The sequence below is a fragment of the Pogona vitticeps genome, chromosome 5 (assembly GCF_051106095.1).
Source record: "Pogona vitticeps strain Pit_001003342236 chromosome 5, PviZW2.1, whole genome shotgun sequence".
NCBI lineage: Eukaryota > Metazoa > Chordata > Lepidosauria > Squamata > Agamidae > Pogona > Pogona vitticeps.
Window position 1 is genome coordinate 60,376,615 of NC_135787.1, and position 23,009 is coordinate 60,399,623.

Consider the following 23,009-nt stretch of genomic DNA (forward strand, 5'->3'; position numbering starts at 1 on the left):
AGGTGTCATCCTCACTCTCAAAGCCTGGAAAATTTATTTTCAAGACGGTAACTCCCACTGGGTTTTCCGAGACTGTAACCCTAAAAGTAACTTTTCTGAGAGGCCTATTATAAAGAAGAAAAACGAAGTCCAACTAATGCAGAAATTTACAGAAGGCAAAGGATCTCTAAATCCTGGCTCACAGCTGATTAATATAGTCATATTTCTTGCAGTACAGTTCTAGTTTCTATGGGAATAGTTATCATATAGAAATATGTCTCTTTCCTGTGCATGTAGCACAAATCAATGCGAAAGAAGGATTAAGAAGTGAAAAGCATCCCATTGATAACTACCACTTTAGTTATCATGGAAATCGGCAACAAACAAGTGAGGATAAAGCTTTGTGATGTTTATGTGTCATTTCATTCTCTTCTTTTTTGTTCTTGAGTATTCCTGTTCAAATAGTGACTCAGCTATGTGCTGAAATTCATGTTCAGGAGACAGTTTGACAAGTAATCACTCTTCAAAGTGATGACTGTCTAATTGAATAAATGAAGTGGCTAGTTGTAATGTCAGTGTGGATGAGAAGAGGAAATTTATTCACAAGGGAGCAAAGGCAATGACAGGTGTTTATACGGACACCCTGAATCACTGCAATAAATATTCTAATGTTCATCTTTTCCCTCTGTGGTAATAGAAGAGAGATGTGAAGGGGCCATTTTTCAGAGTAATGACAGAATAAATCAGGTGCCATAGTGCTGAGTGCTGACTTGTATGATACCTCTGATGAAAATTATAGAACTCGGCTATTTCAGCAAAATTATGGTTTCCTGATTGTCATAAATGATGTAATTGTAGGAGGGAAGTTTCAGATTCCATTAGCACATTTTCACTCCAACTGTTTAGATGTGCTCTGTGTACATTTATGATGCAGCCTTATTGACATGGCTTTCCTTTGCCATTTCACAGACTGTTTTCATTTTTCTTTATTTTATATTGTAGATTTTCTTTGCTAGATACTTTCTTTAGATTGCATGGTGCTGGAAAGGTAATTGGTGCAGCTCTAAGAATATGGAATGCTTATGAAAAATATTTCCTCTTTGAAAATCTGTTTCAGGATAGCCTTGATGTTAAAAAAAACCCACCTGTCTTAAAGGTTTCAAAATATATTCTATTACTTATTGCAGGGAGGCAGCATCATCATTAGCACCAGTATTGTCTTTGAAGTGTCTTATACTCCATCAATAAAACAAGTGCTGCTATATAGTAAAAAGTGACATCTAGTTTGCATGGATTACACCACATTTGAGATTTATTGTGGGATGAATGTAAATGTAATAGTTGAGAGTTCTTGCAGCAGACATTAATTGTGTCATTGATCTAGATAATAATAAGGGTAGTGGTCATGTCTAACAGAATATAGTTCCACCTGTGAAAGCATTTCACACATTTCCTATGAAGGCCATAAAAATGATCCTGGTATAGTACTTTATCTTTCAACAATGATTGTTGATGCCTTGAAGCAGAACTAGGTTTACAGGGCAGGTGGCATACCAAAATATTTATGTTATATTTGACATATGAGTACAGAACTGCAGATACATTATGGAACCAGGCTTTGCACCAAAGGTAAATTATTACTGCACATTGTATAAAATCATTTTGCAATGTGAAATTGAAACTGTTGGAAAAATTCTTTGTCATAATACTTTATGGGTATATGGTTATGGATTCGTGATACTTAAAAGCACATATGTTTGTAGTTTATTCTAGCAGAAGAAGGAACATGAATGCAAACATGAATCATTCCAGTACAACATTCTGCTGTACATGAAGGGGGAGATATGCATGCAAACTGTACATATGTTTCCCAGTCAAATCTGGGAGACTGGGATGCACACAAACAACCGTGTCAATTGGTTTTGAATAGTGCCAGTTGTCTGGTAGCAGGGAGGAGGAGAAACACAGGTTTAGATTCAGTTCATAAATGAAACATTAGTATTTTGGAAGGCAATCCAACACAGCCATGGTTCCTGGTCGGCAGAACACCTTTTGCAGATAAATTGTCCCCTATTGATTGGCCTCACGATGTATGGCATCAAAAGGCCAAATGCAAAAGGTAGTGCTCGATTTTGAATTTTTCATGTATTAAACTTTGGGGACTACCTCTGTTTGTTCTGAATGCTGTTCCCTGCCAATAGTAAATATGAATTATTGAAGCCCAATTCTTATACATTCAGGATTCAAAGAGGTATGACATGAGAACTTCTCAATCCTTATTTGTAAACTGCTTCTGAATAGTATGGCTAAAATGAGAAAGATTAGTGATGAAAGTGTGCTCAGATGCATCCTTTGGATTTCAACAAAATAACCACATTATAGAATGTAAATTTATTTGGAAGGGAGGGTTTTTTCAGTCAAAACTTGTTGTTGCAAATACATATTTCACTGATGTAGGAAATCATATTTGTGTTTTTCTTCAGGAATACTTTATAAAGGCAATGGAGAAAATCAGTTCATCTCTCAACAACCACCAGTCATCAGTAGTATAATGGGCAATGGTCGAAGACGTAGCATTTCGTGCCCCAGCTGCAATGGTCAAGCAGATGGCAATAAACTTTTGGCTCCAGTTGCCTTAGCTTGTGGTATTGATGGAAGCTTGTACGTAGGAGATTTCAACTATGTCCGACGGATATTCCCATCTGGAAATGTAACAAGTGTTCTTGAACTAAGGTATAATTTTCCTCCTTAACTGTTTCAAAATAATGTTGTAATAAATCTGTTTTAAAGTACTATATTTCTATATTCATCTGAACAGTGTAACAAAATGCAAATGTTAAAAAAATTAGTTTGAAATGAAGTTTTAAAAGGGGACATTTACTGAAGCTCATGAAAATAGCTGTCAAAATATCTCAGCCATTCAAATGATCAAAATGACTGAATAGAACCACAATCAGCAACTTTACTAGCATCATTATCTATTTCTGTTCCTCATTTAACACTTCCTTTAAAGACCTTTGTCTAATACTGTTCTTTTTACTCTTCCTTTTCTTGCTTCCAATCAAGAAATAAAGATTTTAGACATAGGTAAGCATTTAAAGCATGTTCACACTTTTTGTTCAGAAAGTTAAGAAAAATGAACTAATACATTGAGTGGATGGAATTGCTGTAAAATTGTGGCAGTCATAATGAATGAGTGCTTATAAAAATCACCAACTTCTTTTATCAACTCTAGTAGGAGAAAGTTTGCAGAAGTGCGTTGTTTGACACTGTATGTCAATAATATGGTTATATTTTATTGGAATCCACCTCAAGACAAAACAGGTTACAAATTAATAAAATGTTGCTTGTTTCCCCTTTGCTTCTCTTTTTTCTTAAAGCTACTGCCCATACTTTTCAGTGCTGTCTTCCTGTAAACTCTGTCACCTCATTTGCCACTTTCATTCCTCCTTTTTCACTGTTGCAAACAGGACCTAAAATGCAGTCTGCCTTGGTAGCTCAGTGGAATCTCAGTAAGCTGGCAGTCATCAGGGTTTTTGTAGTCAGAAACACAAATTGCAGTCATGTACATGCATGTTTGGAACATATCTATTTTCATGGCAGCACAAAAGAAGGCATGTTTGTAGCTCAGTGGCAGAGCAAAGGAATGATTTCAGGTTCAAACTCTCCACATTTGGCAGGGAAGTACTTCTGTCTGAAGACCTGGGGAGAGGTTTCCATGCAGTGTACACAGTACTGAGTTATAAGGACCAAAGTTTTGGTTCATTAGAAGGCAGCTTCATGTCTTTCTAAGGGCCCATTTTATCTGATCTTACTGAATTCTGACTAGCCACATAAATCAATAAGAGAGACAGAATGCATAAATCAAGAGGAGAGACAGAACTGTGGTTGCCACTGGCTAGCACAAAAGGGACATCACAACCACCCCATGAAATTCTTCTCCTGGCACAAGCATTGCATCACTACCGTGTTGTACTGAATGTGTCATGAAAAATGCAGGGTGACATTCAAAAGTTCTTGTTTTCATGCATGCTCACTCCATCTTTACTGTCAGTCTCTTTCTTTCCCCCTTCCCTGCCTTTTCATTATATTCAACTCCTCAGAAAGTATCATTTCTCCCTGTATGACTGGGTTTTGTTGAAAAATTCACTCGGCTTCTAGATGTGCTGCTTCATAATTTTTTTCCTTAATTGAGGAAGGTTTATATTTAAGAATTAATGTTTTATATGTGTTGTTTTGTGTTGTGTCAGCAAGTAGTGTTTTCCCATGACTAAATATAATACACTTATTTTTAAGTTATAAGGAGTGCAGTCAGCTCTTCTCATATTATATACTCCTAGTGATCTGTTGTTGTGTATTTAAAATTCTTATTTCAGTGCTCTTTAGCCTTGAAAAATTGTAAATTTTTAAGAGTCTTTAGAGATTTTTTTTTTTTAATAACTTGGATAACAGTTGGGAATAACTTATTATAGCAAGTGCAGAATTTACAATGCCTCTTTAGTTTTTTTCCAATATATGGTGGAATTATATATAGTTGTGCCTCGACTTACGACCATTTTGAGTTACGACTAGCTCCGGCCACAAAATTTTGCTTCTACTTGCGACCAGAGCTGCCACTTACAAACAGAAAAAGGTGGGGGGAAAGGCGAGAAATTCAAATTTCTAACTGTAGGTGGTGACGAGGCTGCTACTTTGTAGCTCTTTCACCCCAACAGTTAAAGAGTGTGTATCAGAGGAGGCTTGGGATTGCCTCACCTCTACTTCTGAGTGTTTGTGTGTGTGTTTGCAGGGAGGTTTCAGGCTGCCTGGTAAATTAAGGTGCTGTTTTTTGCTTTTTAAAAACTCTTCTGGGTGTTTTTGCAGCATGGTTTTGGGATTGGGGGTTATGTTTCTGTGCTGTGATGGGTCTTGGGGGTTTGTTTGTTTGTTGGGTCCCCCCCATTTTCAATGGGTCTTGTAGGTTTTTGTTGCTTTTTGGAGTGTTTCTTCCCATTTCCAATAGGTTTTTTTTTGTTTGTTTACCACCATTTCCGATGGGACTTGGGGGGTTTGGTTGCTTTTTTGGGTTTTCCCCCATTTCCAATGAGTTTTGGGGGGTTTGTTTGTTTGTTGGATTTTTTTCCACATTTCTGATGGGTCTTGGGGGGGTTGGTTGCTTTTTGGGTTTTTCCCCCATTTCTGATGGGTCTTGGGGGTGGTTTTTTGTTTTTGTTTTTTGCTTTCCCCCATTTCCAATGGGTCTTGAGGGATTTGTTTGTTTTTTGGCTTCCCCCCCATTTCCAATGGGTCTTGGGGGGTTTGATTGCTTTTCGTTTTTTTTCCCCATTTCTGATGGGCCCTGCATGCTTCCCTTGCTTTTTCCTTTGTTTTCTTTGCATTTCCGATCTCCTCTGTTTGTTGTCTGTGCATTTCCAATGGGTCTTGCATGCTTGATTGCTTTTCTCACACACACTCTTCAGCCGGAAGGGATTAATCGTGTTTCCATTGAGTCTTGCAGTGATTTTTTTTTCTGATGATTTTTTTCTTCAGCCAGAACGGATTAATTGCATTTCAGTGTATTCCTATGGGAAATGGTGCTTTGACTTATGACCATTTTGAATTACATCCATCTTCTGGAATGGATTATGGCTGTAAGTCGAGGCACCTCTGTATTATATATAATTATAATATATTATAAATATATTATGGAATTAAGAATGTCTGTCAAGACATATTTTCTGTGCTTTATTATACTCTATCATAGTCTCAAATATAATTATAATAATATATTACAATTATAATATATATGACCTTTCAAGTGAAATAGGAAATACTGGTCTGCATGTTTTAGATCCCTAAACTAGTCCTCTGGATGTGTCCAGCTATCTTCAATGAGGCAGCTTTTTGACATTCGGTTAGGGAACCTGTGGCACTCCAGAGGGTTATTGGGTTGGAACCCCAGGACTACGTTGCACTGGACTTGTTTGCAAGAGTAGAATCCAGTAGAAGTGAAGGGACCAATTCCCTTCCTTAGCTTTAGCCTTCTAGCCCCCTGTTCCAGAGGATTGTATTTTGAGTCCTTCTGAAGACTGAAAAGGCGAGGAATAGGCCTTCCGAGCTCTATCACCAACACACACTGGATTTAGGCCCTAACATTCCTGGCCATATTAAGATCTAGAAGACCCTAGGTTCGCCACTCCTTACTTTCAGTCTTTGGTGAGCTCAAGAGAAAGTTACTCGCATTCCCAGTGCTGTATGAGACATATCCCTATGGTTCAGCTACAAAAATATTCTGTATGAGATGAAGGCAATCTGGTATTTATTTTACAGTCAGACCTTTGAGATTATATGTTGTATTCTGGGATTACACATACTCAGTATTACTCTAGAGATTCCTCAGGGAGATACAAAGTGCTTCCAATACAGCTGCATTAGCAGTAGTGAAATCTTTTCTGCCTGGAAATGGTTCGCTATTCCAGGTATACCCAGATTTTGAGCAGAAAGGTACAGGAATATCTTGCATTAGTTAAACCAACCTTTTTATACCTAGCCAAGATTACTATTGCTGATTTCCAGAGCCCAGAGGATGTGTCTCATTAATTGTGATTATATTCAATAATGGGCGTTCTCAAGGAGCATGCTAAGGATTATTCTTCAGGGATTCATCAGTCTTGCATGGGGTTGGCAGTAGCACAGGTTGTGGCAGTTTCAAAGTTAATTTATGTGTCTCTAAACATGTGTGTCTCTAAACATGTCATAAATACTGTACTTCTGAAGAAGACCAAACAAGAATCTCAGTTCCATGCTTTTTTTCTCTCTCTCTCTCTCTCTCTTCTTTCTCCCTCCCCCAGCCTTCTACTTTCCGCAAACACTAATGTCTTTCCCTAACAAAGCCCAATATTTCAGTTATATCATGTCAGAATACAAGCAGAGCAACATGAATCCTCTGTCATATTAAAAATATGTCTAAACAAGAAAGAAACATATTAGTGATAAGAGTTTTCGCTTATCCCTTATATCTGGTTTTCTGTTTGTGGCAGAGAAAATAGTCTGAAGTTTTTCTATCATCTCAGGGAGAGTAAGGACTACTTTTTCAAACTCAGATCTGTATTTCACTTTTCTCGTAATACAGTCCATTCTTTGAGCTAGCATCTTTTCACCATATGAATAACTATTTGGGGTCTTTTATATGGCCACTTTTTTCAAGTTTTTCTGATATGGAGCAGGAAAATGACCCAAAGCCATTGGTTTTTCAAATGATGAATTCTGCGTTTTAATGCAATTCATTGCTGTACAGCTGAACCAAGTGCACTATAGATTAGGAGAAACTGGATTTTATATCTAGATGTATATCTATTTTAGTTTTTGTAATAATGATGGTGATTAAAGCACTATCCATGCACCTGGCACTGTTCAGACAAAATGCAGTCTATAAATGAAAAGCACATTAATGAACAAAGAAATTCAAAGAAAAATATGCAAAAAACCTTATTATATCCTCTTTCTTATTTAATGCTATAAACTTTGTTTTAGGCTGAGGGTTACATGGAAACTTCCTTTTTAGTTAAGCAACAAGTCATTAGACACATTGCATGAAATTAGCACTGTGTCTTTAAAGATTTTACAAACTAAATGAAAACTTTGTACTACTTTAAGTCTGAACTGTCATGTTGTTATAAGCCAGTCTCCTTAAATTGGGGATCCTGACTTTGGGGGATTCTGATCAGTATTACTTTCCGTTACAGAATGATCTCATCCTTTTTTCCACCAAAGAGCCATGTCTCTACAAACATGACATGAAGAAAGGCTCTGTAGACAATACTTTGTCTGACGCTGGGTTTGCATAATTAGCAGTATGTAGTGTGTATATTAGTCCACTACACTGACTGGAAACACCCTTTTAAAAGGCCATATTCTGAACTGAGCATGGGTTATGGCATAAGCAGCAATGTTAGGTTCATCCATTGGTACAATGCAAGGTAATCTGATATACAGGTGATGGATCTTTTTTTCTCATAGCATGAATAGCAAAGGAGGCTTTGGCAGCATTTCTTCGAAAAACTCCCATTGTTTCTATTTGGCTCATATTGGATCCTGCATAGGAGACAGCAGCTAAGTGACAGAAACAGAAACTCTGTCAAAGCCTTGCTGATTGCACTGGAAAAGGGGCATTAAAGAGATCTGTGTCAGCATCTCAGCTTGCTTACAAGAAAGCCGATAAGAAGCATCGTAATGGGAAGGTGTCTTTGGAATTGTAAATTAACCTGGGAGCTAGGTGGAGAATTTTGAGCAACCAGTTGCCTGTGCCATCCAAACTGTAACCTGATTATTACAGGTTAGCAAGCTAGCTGGTGGGCATGTATTGCCTTTTATATTTTAGGATACCCAGTGCTAAAAACTGGTTTGCCCTTCAATATGTCGTTTTTAACTTATTTGTATTGGTTTCTGTTGCCTTTTGTAAGCAAAAGTACATACAGTGTGAGTGCCCATCACCACTCTATTTTATCTGTGAAATATGTGAACAGATGCTCAGCTATCACCACAATTATTAGGTGCATTTTATAATGCATTTGCAAGCACTTTAGAAATTGGAGTGGCTGCTTAGACACATGAATTATGTTGCACTTATATTTAGGTAATTACAGGGCCTTTCCACACTAGCATATAGATATGGCATATGAATCACTGAGGGCATGGTTTGGATTAGAAAAAAAAAGCCCTCATCCACAAGTTTTTCCACTTAGAATGATCCATCCTTCCCCTTTAAGAGCTGTCACAATTTTTTTCTGGCCCAGAAGTAGAGCATGCATTCTTTCTGGCATGTTTATTAGCCAGGAGATAGCCATCCCTGGCAGTTGCAGATTCCGAGGGAGAGTTTGAGAGGGAAAGTAGGAAGAGAATGAGCAAAGAGAAGCAGGGAGGGGAGAAGGGAGAAAACAGAATGGCGTGGACAGAGAGAGGGGGGAGTGATGTTTTTAAAAAATCCCCTGATCCTCTACAGATGATCAGGAAAGCACTTAATTGACATCAGATCAAGGGGTCATTTGTTGTTTGGACAGGAGGAGCACACCAAAAGGCATATTGCTCCCGCTCGCAATCTCAACAAATCCTTTGTAGCCTGATCCACCCCACACTCAAAATGGCCAGTCTGGACAGGCCCACAGAAAGTTCAAAAGGTATACTGTATATTCATTTTGGTACTTTAAAGTGTAACTCAGATCTTCTGCTACAGATGCAGCTGCTAGTTAAGCTTCTGGATCAAGTCTTTCTCGGAGGCAGCTTGTTGTGTAGAAGAGAAATACTTCTGAAGAAATATGCAATCTATTATTTGAAAAATAGCCTTATCTCCAAGAAGGATATACAAACATTCAGTGATTTTATGTGAAAGTTCCTAATAATTTGAGAAAAGATAATGTCCTCACTTCCTGAAATATGCCCTCTGCTATGTCAGATCATGTCCTGTAATATGAAGAATGTTTTGTCAGCAGTATGAACAATCTATTATGTATTTATGAACAGTATGAATCACATGCTGAAGTGCCCTAGATTACATAAAATAAAATAAAAATACAGGCACTACAGCTGTTTTTGAAGTGGAAGTTTGTAGGCTGATCAAACCCAAAGCTGCTAGTTTGAAGACAACACCCAAACATTGCTGAATGATCCTGAAAATACCAATCAGGACAAAACAGAAGAGTGCTTATTCCATTGCCCTTCTGCAAGAGGAATAGTCTGCACATCAACTCTATTCCTCCCACCTACCCTAACAGTGACTTGCACTGGGCAAACAGCAAGCATACCTTGTCAGAAACCCTTACAGTGAACAAAAAGGGAGTTTGTACTATTTTCCTGATTTTCTCCAACTTATAAATTGTTTGTCAAATGTAAAAAGTATATGTTGCAAAATCTTGCTGAAATGCACTCTTTCCCTTTTTGCAGCAGTAACCCAGCTCATAGATACTACCTTGCAACTGACCCAGTCACAGGAGAATTGTATGTTTCTGACACAAACACACGAAGGATTTATCGTCCAAAGTCACTGACTGGGGCAAAGGACCTGACAAAAAATGCTGATGTGGTAGCAGGAACCGGAGAGCAGTGCCTCCCATTTGATGAAGCACGATGTGGTGATGGTGGCAAGGCTGTAGAAGCAACCCTCATGAGTCCCAAAGGTGGAGGAAAACTGTCAATTTATGAAGGAACAGCCACATTTCAGTCAGCACACACATTAGCATTTAATGCTGGCTAGATCTTTGTTCAGTCCTGTGATTCGTAGAGCTTATTTGGTATTTGTGAACAGCAAAGCCATCCAAAACCAAAATCACAACAGAGTAAATTCCTCAGGTCTTTTTTCTTACCAGCAATTTTCAATTCATTATCATGAATTATAAATATTTTTTCACATTCCACAAAGGCTTTATATCAAAGAAAATTAGAAAAGGGTGCAGTTGCAAGCTGCACCCTTTTCAATTCACTGAAATGAATTGCTTGGGCCTGGTGCTCGGCAGCCTGCATACAACAAGCATCATCTTTTACCTTTTATACATGCTGTTTTAGGATACTAGCTACATCTGGTAAAGATGGTTAATTAAGTACCACTTAATTTATTTTATACATTTTAGCCAACTATGGTTTGTATGACTGCATATATATTTTTAAAGCTGTAGTTTTTGTTAAAATGCAGATTCAGAAAAGGAAAATGAGCGAATAGAGCAGGAGAACAAATGAATTCTTACATTAAATAAATAAATGAATTAATTAATTTTCTTTCTCTTTTTTAACTAAAGGAGTAGCAATAGACAAAAATGGTTTAATCTACTTTGTTGATGGGACCATGATTCGGAAAGTTGACCAAAATGGAATAATATCAACATTGCTTGGCTCAAATGATCTCACTTCAGCACGACCTCTAACATGTGACACCAGCATGCATATCAGCCAGGTATTTTTTAACTATTTACTGTTTTATGTTGTTGTGTGCCATCAGATTCCTTCTAACTAATAGAAACCCTAAGATAATTTTCAAGGGATGTTGAGATTTTCAACAAATACCTTGCAATTGCCACTCCACCCAATGAGTTTCCGAGTTTCCATAGCCAAGCAAGGATGAACACAGATCTTCTGAATCCTAGTCTGTCCACCATACCTTAGTAGCTCTCATTGTTTTATGGTTATTGCTTGTTTGTTTCATTTATAGGCCACCTTTCTCCTGATGGCTGGACTCAAAGCAACTCACAGTGTTAAAGAAAATAAAATTAAAAACACAATAAATTATACATTAAAAAGAGTTAAATTGTAAGAGTAATTAAAATGCATTGAATGATTAAAAACACTATAAACTTTGAAAATAAACTTAGTCAGCTAAAAACCAGAATTCAAGGACTCATTTGTGATTATTAAAAGCCTCCTTCGTGTGGTTTATCTATTCTGATTTTCCCTAGAACAACTAGTACAGTTTGCAGTGCATATGAGAACCTATTTCCTTATTCCTTATTTACTTAATCGACAATCCACTAGTGGAAAACAACTTCTGGGCCATCATATCACTTCATATAGCATCATAGCCATTTCTAGCTTTTCTTGAGAAATAGGTTATGTGGTAGGAGGGACTCCTTTAGCTTTTCTTGAGCTGAATCTTCATCCACCCTCCACCTGTCACATCCTGTAACACGAATCCACTGGAAAAAATTAAAAAGGTAAATGTATATTATGCTCCCCTTTGTATTCATCTTTAAAAGGGGGGATACTCTTCCTAGCCACTATATTTATACAAAAAGTAATTTAAACATATTATATTTGACACTTGAGAACTCTGCGTTGAAATCAGTGGCACTTTCTTTTCAATGAATATTGAGCTGTTCTTCAATTTGGTAGTGTTACACTATATCCTGATGATAAATATGGCCGCCTAGAGTAGTCCACCACGACTAGATAGGCGGGATATAAATTAAATAAAATAAATAAATAAATAAATAAATATGGCGCCTTAAATTGAAGCAGCAAATCATTAGTAGTTAACGAACCCACCCTTGTATTCCTTGGCCCTCATAAAGCCGTGCAACTGATACAAAACAAGGTATACAAGTGATGTCCCATTAATTAGTAGATGTTCGCTACTATGATTTGCACTGTTCCACTTGTGCTAGGGTAAATAATGAATAGGATTCTAGCCAACATGTTACAATCTGAGAGAAGTTACAAAGTCGTATTAAGTTTAGGGGTAATGAAGACATAGGAAACATTTTTAAAATGTGTTGACTAGTAGTGTTTTTCCTTTTTTTTTTTTAGTGCAAAGAGCAAAGTTTGCTCATAACACTTTAAATATTGCTTTAGGGTTCAGGGGGAGAGTTTTTGAACATGCTTTATTTTCAAGTGTATATTTCAAAAATAAATATCTTCGTGCAACAGAATTTAAAATTAAAACAGTTATTTTAAAAATGTATTAGGTGGATTCTAGTATATTTTCTGAGTTGGTTGGAATCTGAATATACTGAAGGTTATCTGTAGCAGTGATAAATGTAATACAAGTAGTCCATATGCAGCATATGGACTACTTGTATTTTCTAAACAGATTAGGAGTTATAGTGCCTTCCCTGCAGACAGGGCCAACCTGCTAACAACCAGATGATATCAGTCACTGCTGCTTTTTGGCATTATGGTTCTTTGAAATATGGCATGGGACCTTTTTTCTTCTTCTTCTAATGGATAATACTGGCTGAGTTTAAAATGTACATCAGTAACAAAAGGCAATATATTTGTTGAGATTTTTTGTCCTTTTTTGTATGTGGAAAGTGGCTGAAATATACCACATTTGTTTACAACTCTTCACATGTCGTTGGACAAAATCCAGTCACATTTTTATGCCAGGATAACACAATCAGGACAACTCTTGTTGGGAAACTGCCACAGATTAAGGAGTTAGCAGAGGCATTTGTGGCGGAATGCCATGGAATTTGGGATGCAAGAAAAAATACCTACATTAATGTCTTTATTTTCACCAAATTGCCAAGAAGATGTATGCCAGTTACTTTACATCAATGGGCAAAACTAATAGGTTAGTTTTTAACAGTTATCAATCTTCGGTCCCCAGATGTTCTTGGATTGCTACTCCTAGAAATCATGACCAGCATAATTAGTGGTGAAGGCTTCTGGGGATTTTAGTCCAAGAACATCTGGAGACCAAACTTTGGGAACCATGGTCCTTGAATGTGTGCCTTTTAGATCTTGTCCAATGTGAATGCAGCTGCAAAACAAGACTCAGAAAAATTAAAATGTTCCATCCTGCTGCATGAGGATTAAAAAGCAATTAGAAAGTAACATATTAGTGCACCATTACTTGTACTTCAAATGGGGGTTATTTTTTTTAATAGTAATAGGTTAATTCCTTAAAATAGTGTTCCAAACTCTGATCCTAATCTCTTCAGATGACTATCCGTGCATGATTGGGATGGGGCAAGCAGAGGTCCACCACTGCTGGCAGGAATGGCACCTACGTTGCTTTTTTATGCACAGAGAATGCACAAATTAATTACCAGTGGTGTTTCTACTAGTGGAAGGCAGCAAGTCATATATGGTCAGTAGGTTTCAAAGCCATTCTGTTGTGAGGCCCCAACAATGATTGTTCCCTGTAACTACAACAGTTCTGAGATTTACATATACATTTCCCCTCCTGTTGGAACAAAAAGGAAGCAGCAGTGAACATGCCAGGAACTGCTGTGGACACTGAATCTTTCTCCTACATCACAACTGCTGGCAGCTCCATCACATCACTCCCTTGTGTCAACTCCATATACTGTATGAATCCTCATAACTTAAATGAATCAGATAATTATTTCCAAGGTTGTGTTCTGTTGTCCAGTGGAACATAAACTCAAATAATATCTTCAAGATCAATTTTCATGTTTCTAATTTATGTTCCTATGGTAAGCCCGGTTGTCATAATCTTCGATAATTCATGTTGCTGTATTTAATTTTATCTATGTCATTTTATGTAACTTCAGAAAATTTGAGAACTGTTGCAAAAGTAGTATTTTAGATCTCTTAAGTTAATCAGAAAATTTGAGTAAAACAAGTTCATTAACTGTTTAATAAATTGCTGTCCCTTGTTAAGGTGCGTCTGGAGTGGCCAACAGATTTGGCTATCAACCCAATGGATAATTCCATATATGTGCTGGATAACAACGTGGTTCTTCAGATTACTGAAAATCGGCAAGTGCGTATTGCGGCTGGGAGGCCAATGCATTGTCAGGTTCCCGGAGTGGAGTATACAGTGGGGAAACATGCAGTACAGACCACTTTAGAGTCAGCCACAGCCATTGCTGTATCTTATAATGGGGTGCTTTACATTACAGAAACGGATGAGAAAAAGATTAACAGAATAAGGCAGGTTACAACTGATGGAGAGATCTCATTAGTGGCTGGAATACCTTCTGAGTGTGATTGCAAAAATGATGTTAACTGTGACTGCTACCAGAATGGTGATGGTTATGCTAAAGATGCCAAACTTAATGCCCCATCTTCCTTAGCTGTATCACCTGATGGAACATTGTACATTGCGGATCTTGGAAATATTCGGATAAGAGCTGTGTCAAAGAACAAACCCTTGCTGAATTCAATGAATTTTTATGAAGTTGCCTCTCCAACTGACCAGGAACTCTATATCTTTGATGTCAATGGCACTCATCAGTACACTATGAATTTAGTCACAGGAGACTATTTGTACAATTTTAGCTACAGCAATGACAATGATATTACTGCAGTAACTGACAGCAATGGAAATACGCTTCGTATCAGACGGGATCCCAACCGGATGCCAGTGAGGGTGGTGTCTCCTGATAACCAAGTCATCTGGTTAACAATAGGAACCAATGGATGCCTGAAAAGTATGACAGCCCAAGGACAGGAACTTGTATTATTTACATATCATGGCAACAGTGGACTCCTGGCAACCAAAAGTGACGAGACTGGATGGACAACCTTTTTTGAGTAAGTAACAGGAAAATATACGTCATTGACTTGAGAATATGATTGTGCAGAAGCTGGTCAGTATTGGTACCACTATCTCAAAGCTTTGATATGACAAAGTAATAGTTAATGGATGCCTTTATGCAATATTAATTGGTTGTATTTATGCTGTTCTTATGCTGGATAAAATAACTTTTATAAATTTGCATAGTATGAATCTACTAGGTTAATCTATTGTTTGGTTCCACCAGTTATAATAAATAACAAGGCACTGAAAAAATGTTTTTTTGGTGCAAAATCAATATTTGGTTCTTTAGATTTAAAAAAAAACAGTTTGCAAAAACTGCCCACCCAAAACCTGCCAACAAACATTTTTTATGATTCCATGGTATTTTGCAACTCATATGACATTCCATACCATCTGTGAGGATAGCTAGACTAAATATGACTAATCCAATAATGTGTTTAGTTTCAGCACTAGGTGGGATTTATCCCAGGATTCCTAATAAGATTCTAAATCAGTGGCTCCCAACTTTGGATCCCCAGATATTCTTGAACGACAACTCCCAGAAATCTAGCGGTGAAGGATTCTGAGTTTGTCCAAGAATATCTGGGGAGCCAAAGTAGTGAATCATGGCTCTAAACTAGAAGTATTAAACCAGATCTAGTTTTTGTGTCTTTCCCAATGCCTGTGAACTCTCCACCGTCTTCTTCCCTTTTCACCCTCTCTTTAATATCTGCAGAGTCTCAAAGCCTGTCTGATTCTCCTTTCTGCAGAACCTTTTCTCACCTGGTTGTGTATTCTTCAGCCTTGCCCTGTTATTCCACCATTTTCATATCCCCATTACAGTGGGGTCTCTACTTAAGAACTTAATCCGTATTGGAAGGTGGTTCTCAAGTTGAAAAGTTCTTATGTTGAATCTGCATTTCCCATAGGAATGCATTGAAAACCATTTAATCCGTATCTGCTCTTTTCCATCCATAGAAACTACAGTGGAACCTCTACTTAAGAACTTAATCCATTTTGGAATGGTGTTCTTAAATTGAAACGTTCTTAAGTTGAAGCAAAATTTCCCATAGGAATGGACTGAAAACCAATTAATCCGTTCTAGCTGTTTTTTTGTTATGTAGAGGTGCGTTCGTATATTGAAGCATTAGTTCCCATAGGAACTAATGCAAAGCTGGTTAATACGTACTCTACCACTAGGGGGAGAATTTTTTTTTAACCTAAGATGACCTAAGGTTAAAAAAAGAGCAGGAAAGGTTTTTTTTCCTGTTCTTATCTTGGATTTCTGTTCTCAAGTAGAAGCAAAATTTAGCAAATGGAGCTGTTCTTAAGTTGGATTGTTCTTAAGTAGGGACGTTCTTAAGTAGAGACCCCACTGTATTTAACTTTCTAATTCCATACTGCATGATTTGTTCACTTCTGTTTGTGCATGTTATTCACAATCTTAACAAAACTATGTAGCAGTTGTCATTTTAACCACTTCTACCCACTACCCAAGTTTTACATATTCCCATTACAGACATATTATACAGAGATGTTACAAGTTGAAATGAATGACAAATGCTAAACCGAATAAAGGCAATAAAAGCTTGCACAAAATGTTTGACTTGTGAAGGTATTTTATGATCTATGCATAGGGAATTCTGATACCCGTAGTTGCAGTATATTACTACACAACTTACATATTCCACTGCATTCTGTATGTGATTGCATAGCTTTTTAGGCCTTTCCAAAAGCACATAGAAACATTATCCTGAGAAATTATTTCAGACATAGATGGCCAATATACTTCTGGTTATTTATGAGTTATATATCTCTATACTATTGCTCAATAGTGCCATGTTTAATAGCATGTGCAAACCATTCTCAAGTGGGAGTAAACTATACGTAGTATACCTGAGTCATAAATTATAAAAGATATCAGATTTGAAGAAGATTGCAGCTAAACAGTGGTTGTTCAGTTTTTTTAGAAAATAACTAACCAAAGCCATATAAGTTAATGTCAGATTTGAATATCACCAAGTCTTGACTTTCTTGCAAAATGTTCAATAATCTTAATACTGCCAAAGACAGAAAAAACTGATAAAATATGGTCAATAGGAAGGCACATGTCTATTTGCTGTATAAGATAGTGGAATCATTAGTATGACCAACAATGGCTAAAAATTAAGGATATTTCTTCCTGATTTTTTTTCCTGTTTAAATGATTTGAGTCTGAGGTGCTTTCTTTGCCATTTCTCAGTAAATGAGGTTTAAGTCTATTTAGGCAGCCAATAATTTTGCCTTCCAGCCTGTCTGCTGGAGAAGGAAAGGCATGTAAGAGATAGGAAATTCATTTCCAGAACAAATGTATCTGCTGAGGACAGCTTGGATCTCTTGCACACTGGCTTACATTTGGGATGATAGAAACCCCAGTGTCTTATTTCCAACATGTTTCCTATGCTTTGTTATGTGACTCTTCCAGTCCCATTAGGGAAATAACAGAGGACTTCTGGCTATAAAAGGCTTCTATGTGGCCTTAAAGATTTTAGTCAGTATGAAGAGGGTTATATTGTGCCTCTTTGCATCTTAGGGGGGATTTACAGCAGTGTGTTTCATGAACTGAATAATTACTTTATGGTTGAGCAGCATTCCAGTTGTCTGACTTTGTGAAATATAGAGCTTGTTGCCTGTATAAGGAGGATCTCCAGCTGCCTAATGAGAGGTCTAGTTGAGTGTTTCATAGCCAAGTTGGTCAATTCCAGCCCATTGGGCTGATATAAATAGCAGCTTGGTAGCCATTCCTTGACTATATCTGACAGTTCACTGCTGTCAGCTAGTCTGCTGCCGATAGCATGAAGATACTTTTTCTTCCCCTGTGATTTGTTAACTAAATAACCATAATTTTAAGTATGTTTCTTGTAATAGTGCTTGCACTCTGGTTCTGCTGACTGAGAATGATAACTATAACTATTTAAATTGTTGCTTTATATAGAGTCTGGTTTGTTCCTTGCCCGTTTGTTTTGCCTACGTCTTTTATTGAGAACACCAGTTAACATGATTAAAGCCACTGAAGAGCCACTGACTCTGGCAATCTGTTTCCGACTATGGCCAACTATATGCCTCATCAGGGAATCCCAAGCCACAACATGAAGGCAACTGTCTCCTTTTGTTGAACATCTCACACCAGCTGACATTCAGAGGCTTACCACTGATTTGGTGCTTGTTGTTATACGCTGTCAAGTCGCTTTATGGGAACCCTATGAATTAACAATGCCCAAAAGGTCCTATAATTAACTGTTCTGCTCATTTCTTACAAGCTAACTTTATTAAGTCAGTCAGAGATTGTTTGTTTCAGGTGGTGTACATCAGCAAAAGGAGCCAGATGTAAGTAGATGATCTAGCATTAAGAAAGCCTCAAGAAAGAAAGGGGGATGGACTATACTTTTTGATATTGGAAGGGGCAACAGGAGAGAGGGCACCGGAGATTGTTTACAAGTCTATAAAAACACTGTAAGGAGATTACAATAAATCACTTAGGGAACAGCAAAGAGAGTAGTATAATCAGAAGGTGAATACTGTACATTAGTCATGGGGACAAAGCATTTCAATATACACAAAAAACTGAGTGAACCAAGGACTTCATTTTCATCAAAAGAGAGAAGAGGCCAGGTTTTGCACATGAACCATGAAAAGTAACAAACAAATTGCACTCTGAGTTTGTATCCATGTATGATTAATACTGTATATTTAAAAGCAGTGCATGAATCTAGCTAGATTTCTAGTTCCCTGCTATGCTTAACTAGCTGGCTGGGTAGCTCACAGTCAGAGGACCTGGCTGTAGAGCCAGATGTTGGGAATTTAATTCCTCACTGTGCTTCCTGGGAGAAAAACCAAACTATATGGTCATAGACAAGCTACATAGTGCTGCAGCATCCCCAGAAGCAGACAGTGTTAATCCACTTCTGAGTACTTTATACCTAGAAAATCCTGAGAAGGATTACCATAAATTGTAATTGGCTTGACAGTATCAAATTATTACATTATTATTAATATATTTAATTATGCCAAGACTGTTCTTTCTGCAGCCAAAAACTAAGATGAATAAAAGCCAGTTTGGGATATGTTAGATCAGCTGTCGTCATACAATTTTGCCAGATTAGAATTTGGCTGCTCTCCTAAAAAATACTTTGGAATGGTGTTTTGTTGCTATTTGTTTATTGCAGTTTATTCCTGTGATTGGGGTTCTTTGTACATAATACTTAGATAAATGCTGGATTATGACTTGTATTGTTGATGTTCTTATTCAATGATAAAGTTATGTCCCTCATATTAGTTAGCCTGCTCGTGGGAGGAAAGAATCTCAAACTGAGTTTCTCTTGCAGTTTTTACATCAGTTCCGACAAACCTAAGCAATGTCCACTGAAAATAAAGTTTCTTTCTACCAGAATAGCACCTGAACATATTACAGAATGTAACAGACATATGCCTCTACAAAACACATATAACCATAGTGTTTTCTGTAACAGGTATGAATGAGCTGTATTTCTATTTTCATAATTTTACTAATGGATGCATCTACTGACCAAGGAGAGTCATAAATCTGTACATCCTGTGTACATTGACTTGGTTCTTGTGATGCATTCCTTTGTGCACAAACAAGGAAAGTTTTACATCTCTTCCTCCTCCCCTTTGTAACCACCTGCAGTCCCACCTCCATTGAAGGGTATGGGGCCCTCTTAACCATATGGGATAAATACAAAAACTATAGGAAGAAGGTGTAAACAGGAAACTGTCCATTAACTTTCTTAGGTAATTCTCCCTTCCCTTAGCAGTCACCGCAGAAAGATAGCATCCCATCTTTTTCAGGAGGGCTCATTGCGCATCCAGATGGGTTGTTGTTGTTTTAAGAACTGTCCATGGCTGCAGAGTGGGAGAGTACATGAACTTCATTCATCTTTGGGTTCAAGCCACTGTGTCCATACGGTCATAAAAGCAAAATTATGACTCTCACTTACTACCTTTCAGGTATAAACACATTTTACAGATGTATATCTATAGTCCAAATAATATGTGAAATCATCTTAAGCACCTGAAATAAACTTAGTCTAAATCAATGATGCCTCTTTTCCAATAAATGTTTTCAAAGCTGCCTTTAAAGAATACTCAGAATGCATCCAGATAGGCCTCTGTTTCTTATATAAATGAAATGTAGACTTGATGTCATTAGTATGGTTGAAACCACAGTCCCAGTAATCAGATTACTTCTACCAGAAGTTGCATAGAGCCAGAACTATGCTGAAGAATCTGAATGGTAATACCTGGCACCTAAAATGAAAATAAAATGCAGGCTAAACATTTGTTTGTACATCAAAATTCACCCAAGCATTTGAGCCAATATAAGATTCCTAAGAGACTACCAACAAACAAACAAAAAATATTTGAGCTCTGTAAAATGTTTGCAATGAATTATTTTACAGCCACAAAGAGTCGTGCAAATTAGCCAATTTTTAAAAATTGCGGTTCATTTACAGCACAAACCTAGCAATCATATTGAGTGCTATTTATCCCCTAGTAAATGGGTGTCAGGATCACAGCCTTATGCTGCTTGTTTTTAAGCAATTCTTTGTCCCTATTGAAGATGCAATCAGTTTGGTTGCAGGAAGTATTCTTCTTACTGAGCCTTTCAGTCTCCTCTTACTAGGGTGTTTAAATGCAGAATTATCAAAAAAAAGTATTTGGCTACAGCTCACCACAGACAGTTTCTCTTCATCCTCTTTAGCTGGGTGGATAGTTAGCCTTGAACAAAGGACATGAAGCAGTTTAGTTCAATCAGCTCTGTTCCACAACATTACACATTGAAAATGTGGAAAGAGCAGGAGAAAGGGGGACCTTAAAAAATGATGTTCATTTTGCTGCAAAAGGCACCAGCTTAGCTTCGGTAATTGCATGCCACAGACGTTGCTACTATGACTTTGCAGCAAATTAAGTATTTGCATTGCACTTTACATGTAAAACTTTTTCTCAACACAAAGATGAATGTTGTATAGGAAGAAATGTCATTGGTGGAAAATCCTGTAATTTGAAGAACAGGTGGCATCCAATCAGCAAAGTTTTTGCCAACTTTGACACTTAGGAGTGCAGTTTTGGGATTACTGTTTTCCTCAGCCAAAGTGCCCTGAACCACATATAGCATGCCAATAAGATAACTTTAAATTAAACTAAAATGTGCATTTTAAAAAAGATGGTGGGTTTTTTTGTTACAGCACCAGGGAGGTGTTATGAGAAAATATCCTAGTGCCAAGTTACATGTTCTACACAACGAATGGTAGAGGAGAGAGTATACATGATTGAGAGTATGACTGTGTGTTCTGTGCCACCAAGTTGGAACCGACTGATAGGACCCTAATAAGGCTTTCTAGGCAAGTGAGATATTTAAGGAATGATTTTACCAGTTCCACTTACCTGGTGAGTTTCCAAGGCCAAGTGGGGAATCAGACCCTCTTCTCCAGACCCCTAGCCCATCACTCTATGCACTACACCACACTGGAAACACTGGAAGTGTGACTATATGGTAATAAATGGCGGGATTTATTCCACTTATAAAATAGGTGAATTCAAAATATGTTTTGGTGTCTGCATAACATACAAGGCGGATTCGAATTGTTCCAGCCTATTTAATACCAAAGTGCCTTTTTTCTCTCTGCCTGTAGAGAGCTTTAACTTTTTCATAATGTTGTTGTTTAGTCGTTAAGTTGTGTCCAACTCTTCATGACCCCATGGACCAGAGCACGCCAGGCCCTCCTGTATTCCACTGCCTCCCGGAGTTGGGTCAAATTCATGTTGGTAGCTTTGTTGACACTTTCCATCCATCTCGTCCTCTGTCGTCCCTTTCTCCTCTTGTCTTCACACTTTCCCAACATCAGGGTCTTTTCCAGGGAGTCTTCTCTTCTCATGAGATAGCCAAAATATTGGAACCTCAGCTTCAGGATCTGTCCTCCCAATGAGCACTCAGGGTTGATTTCCTTAAGAATGGATACGTTTGTTCTTTTTGCAGTCCAGGGGACTCTCAAGAGTCTCCTCCAGCACAACAATTCAAAAGCATCAGTTCTTTGGTGGTCAGTCTTCTTTATGGTCCAGGACTCACTTCCATACATCACTACTGGAAAAACCATAGCTTTGACTATGCGGACTTTTGTCGACAAGGTGATGTCTCTGCTTTCATAATGTGAGGGTTCAATCTTTTTTTACCGCCCGGAGAGTGCTTGTAGCGCTATGGGGCGGTATATAAGTCCAATAAATAAATAAATAAATAAATAAATAAATAAATAAATAAATAAATAAATAAATAAATAAATAAATAAATAAATAAATAAATAAAGAGGCATTTCTTTAGGTGTCAGTTGGGGCTTTGAAATGCATGGGATTCTCCCATACACATTGTTCCAAGTGCTTTGTACCTTCAGCAGAAGTTCAAATGGAAAATGAGAGCTAAGGCATTCAGAGTGCAAATAGGAAGAAGGAGGGGGAATCCCAGAGTGGTGGTGGGGTGTCTGTGCATGCGCACGTATGCATTTCAAAGTCCTGACTCTTTTCCCCGTGGGACATTTTCTAACATTATTTGAAATACACACGCATGTGCACGCACACAGACACACACATGCAGGATTCCCTCACCCCCATAATTTACATTGGGATTCCCTCACCCCCATAATTTACACATCAGAATAGGTTAATAACAGGATCATCACTACCTCTTCCTCACTTTCCAGGCTTCAGTTTTCTCACACAAAACCATGAGAGAGGATCACAGAGGCTAGAGAAGAAAGGGCAGGCAGAGGTGAGGCCAGAATAAAGAAGGAGGGCCCTAGGCTGAAATGTTACTGGCATTGGAGTAAGTATGAATGGTGAGCTCTCAAATCAATTCATAGCCCCTGTGTGAGCACTGATTGCAATTACAGGCTACGAATCAAATCTCAGCAAAGTCGACAGGTCTCCAGTGTAGCCACATCATGAGACTCTTAGCAAACTGAATTTTTTGCCCTCACACATAGCCTAAACAAATAATATCTGAAGGGATGTTGGGATTAAACAAGAGAAT

General features: G+C 37.7%; 1 protein-coding gene across 10 annotated transcripts in view; it reads left to right on the forward strand.

Moving 5' to 3' along the window:
• Nucleotides 1-23,009, forward strand: part of TENM3 (teneurin transmembrane protein 3) — a 1,852,170-nt gene that overhangs the window by 1,796,930 nt on the left and 32,231 nt on the right. For all 10 annotated transcript variants that reach the window (XM_078393883.1, XM_078393884.1, XM_078393889.1 and 7 more), the window contains 5 exons: nt 2,463-2,712; nt 3,046-3,066; nt 9,898-10,130; nt 10,746-10,900; nt 14,069-14,943. In XM_078393883.1, coding sequence (XP_078250009.1) covers nt 2,463-2,712; nt 3,046-3,066; nt 9,898-10,130; nt 10,746-10,900; nt 14,069-14,943 — 1,534 coding nt within the window. The remainder of the gene's footprint in view (nt 1-2,462; nt 2,713-3,045; nt 3,067-9,897; nt 10,131-10,745; nt 10,901-14,068; nt 14,944-23,009) is intronic.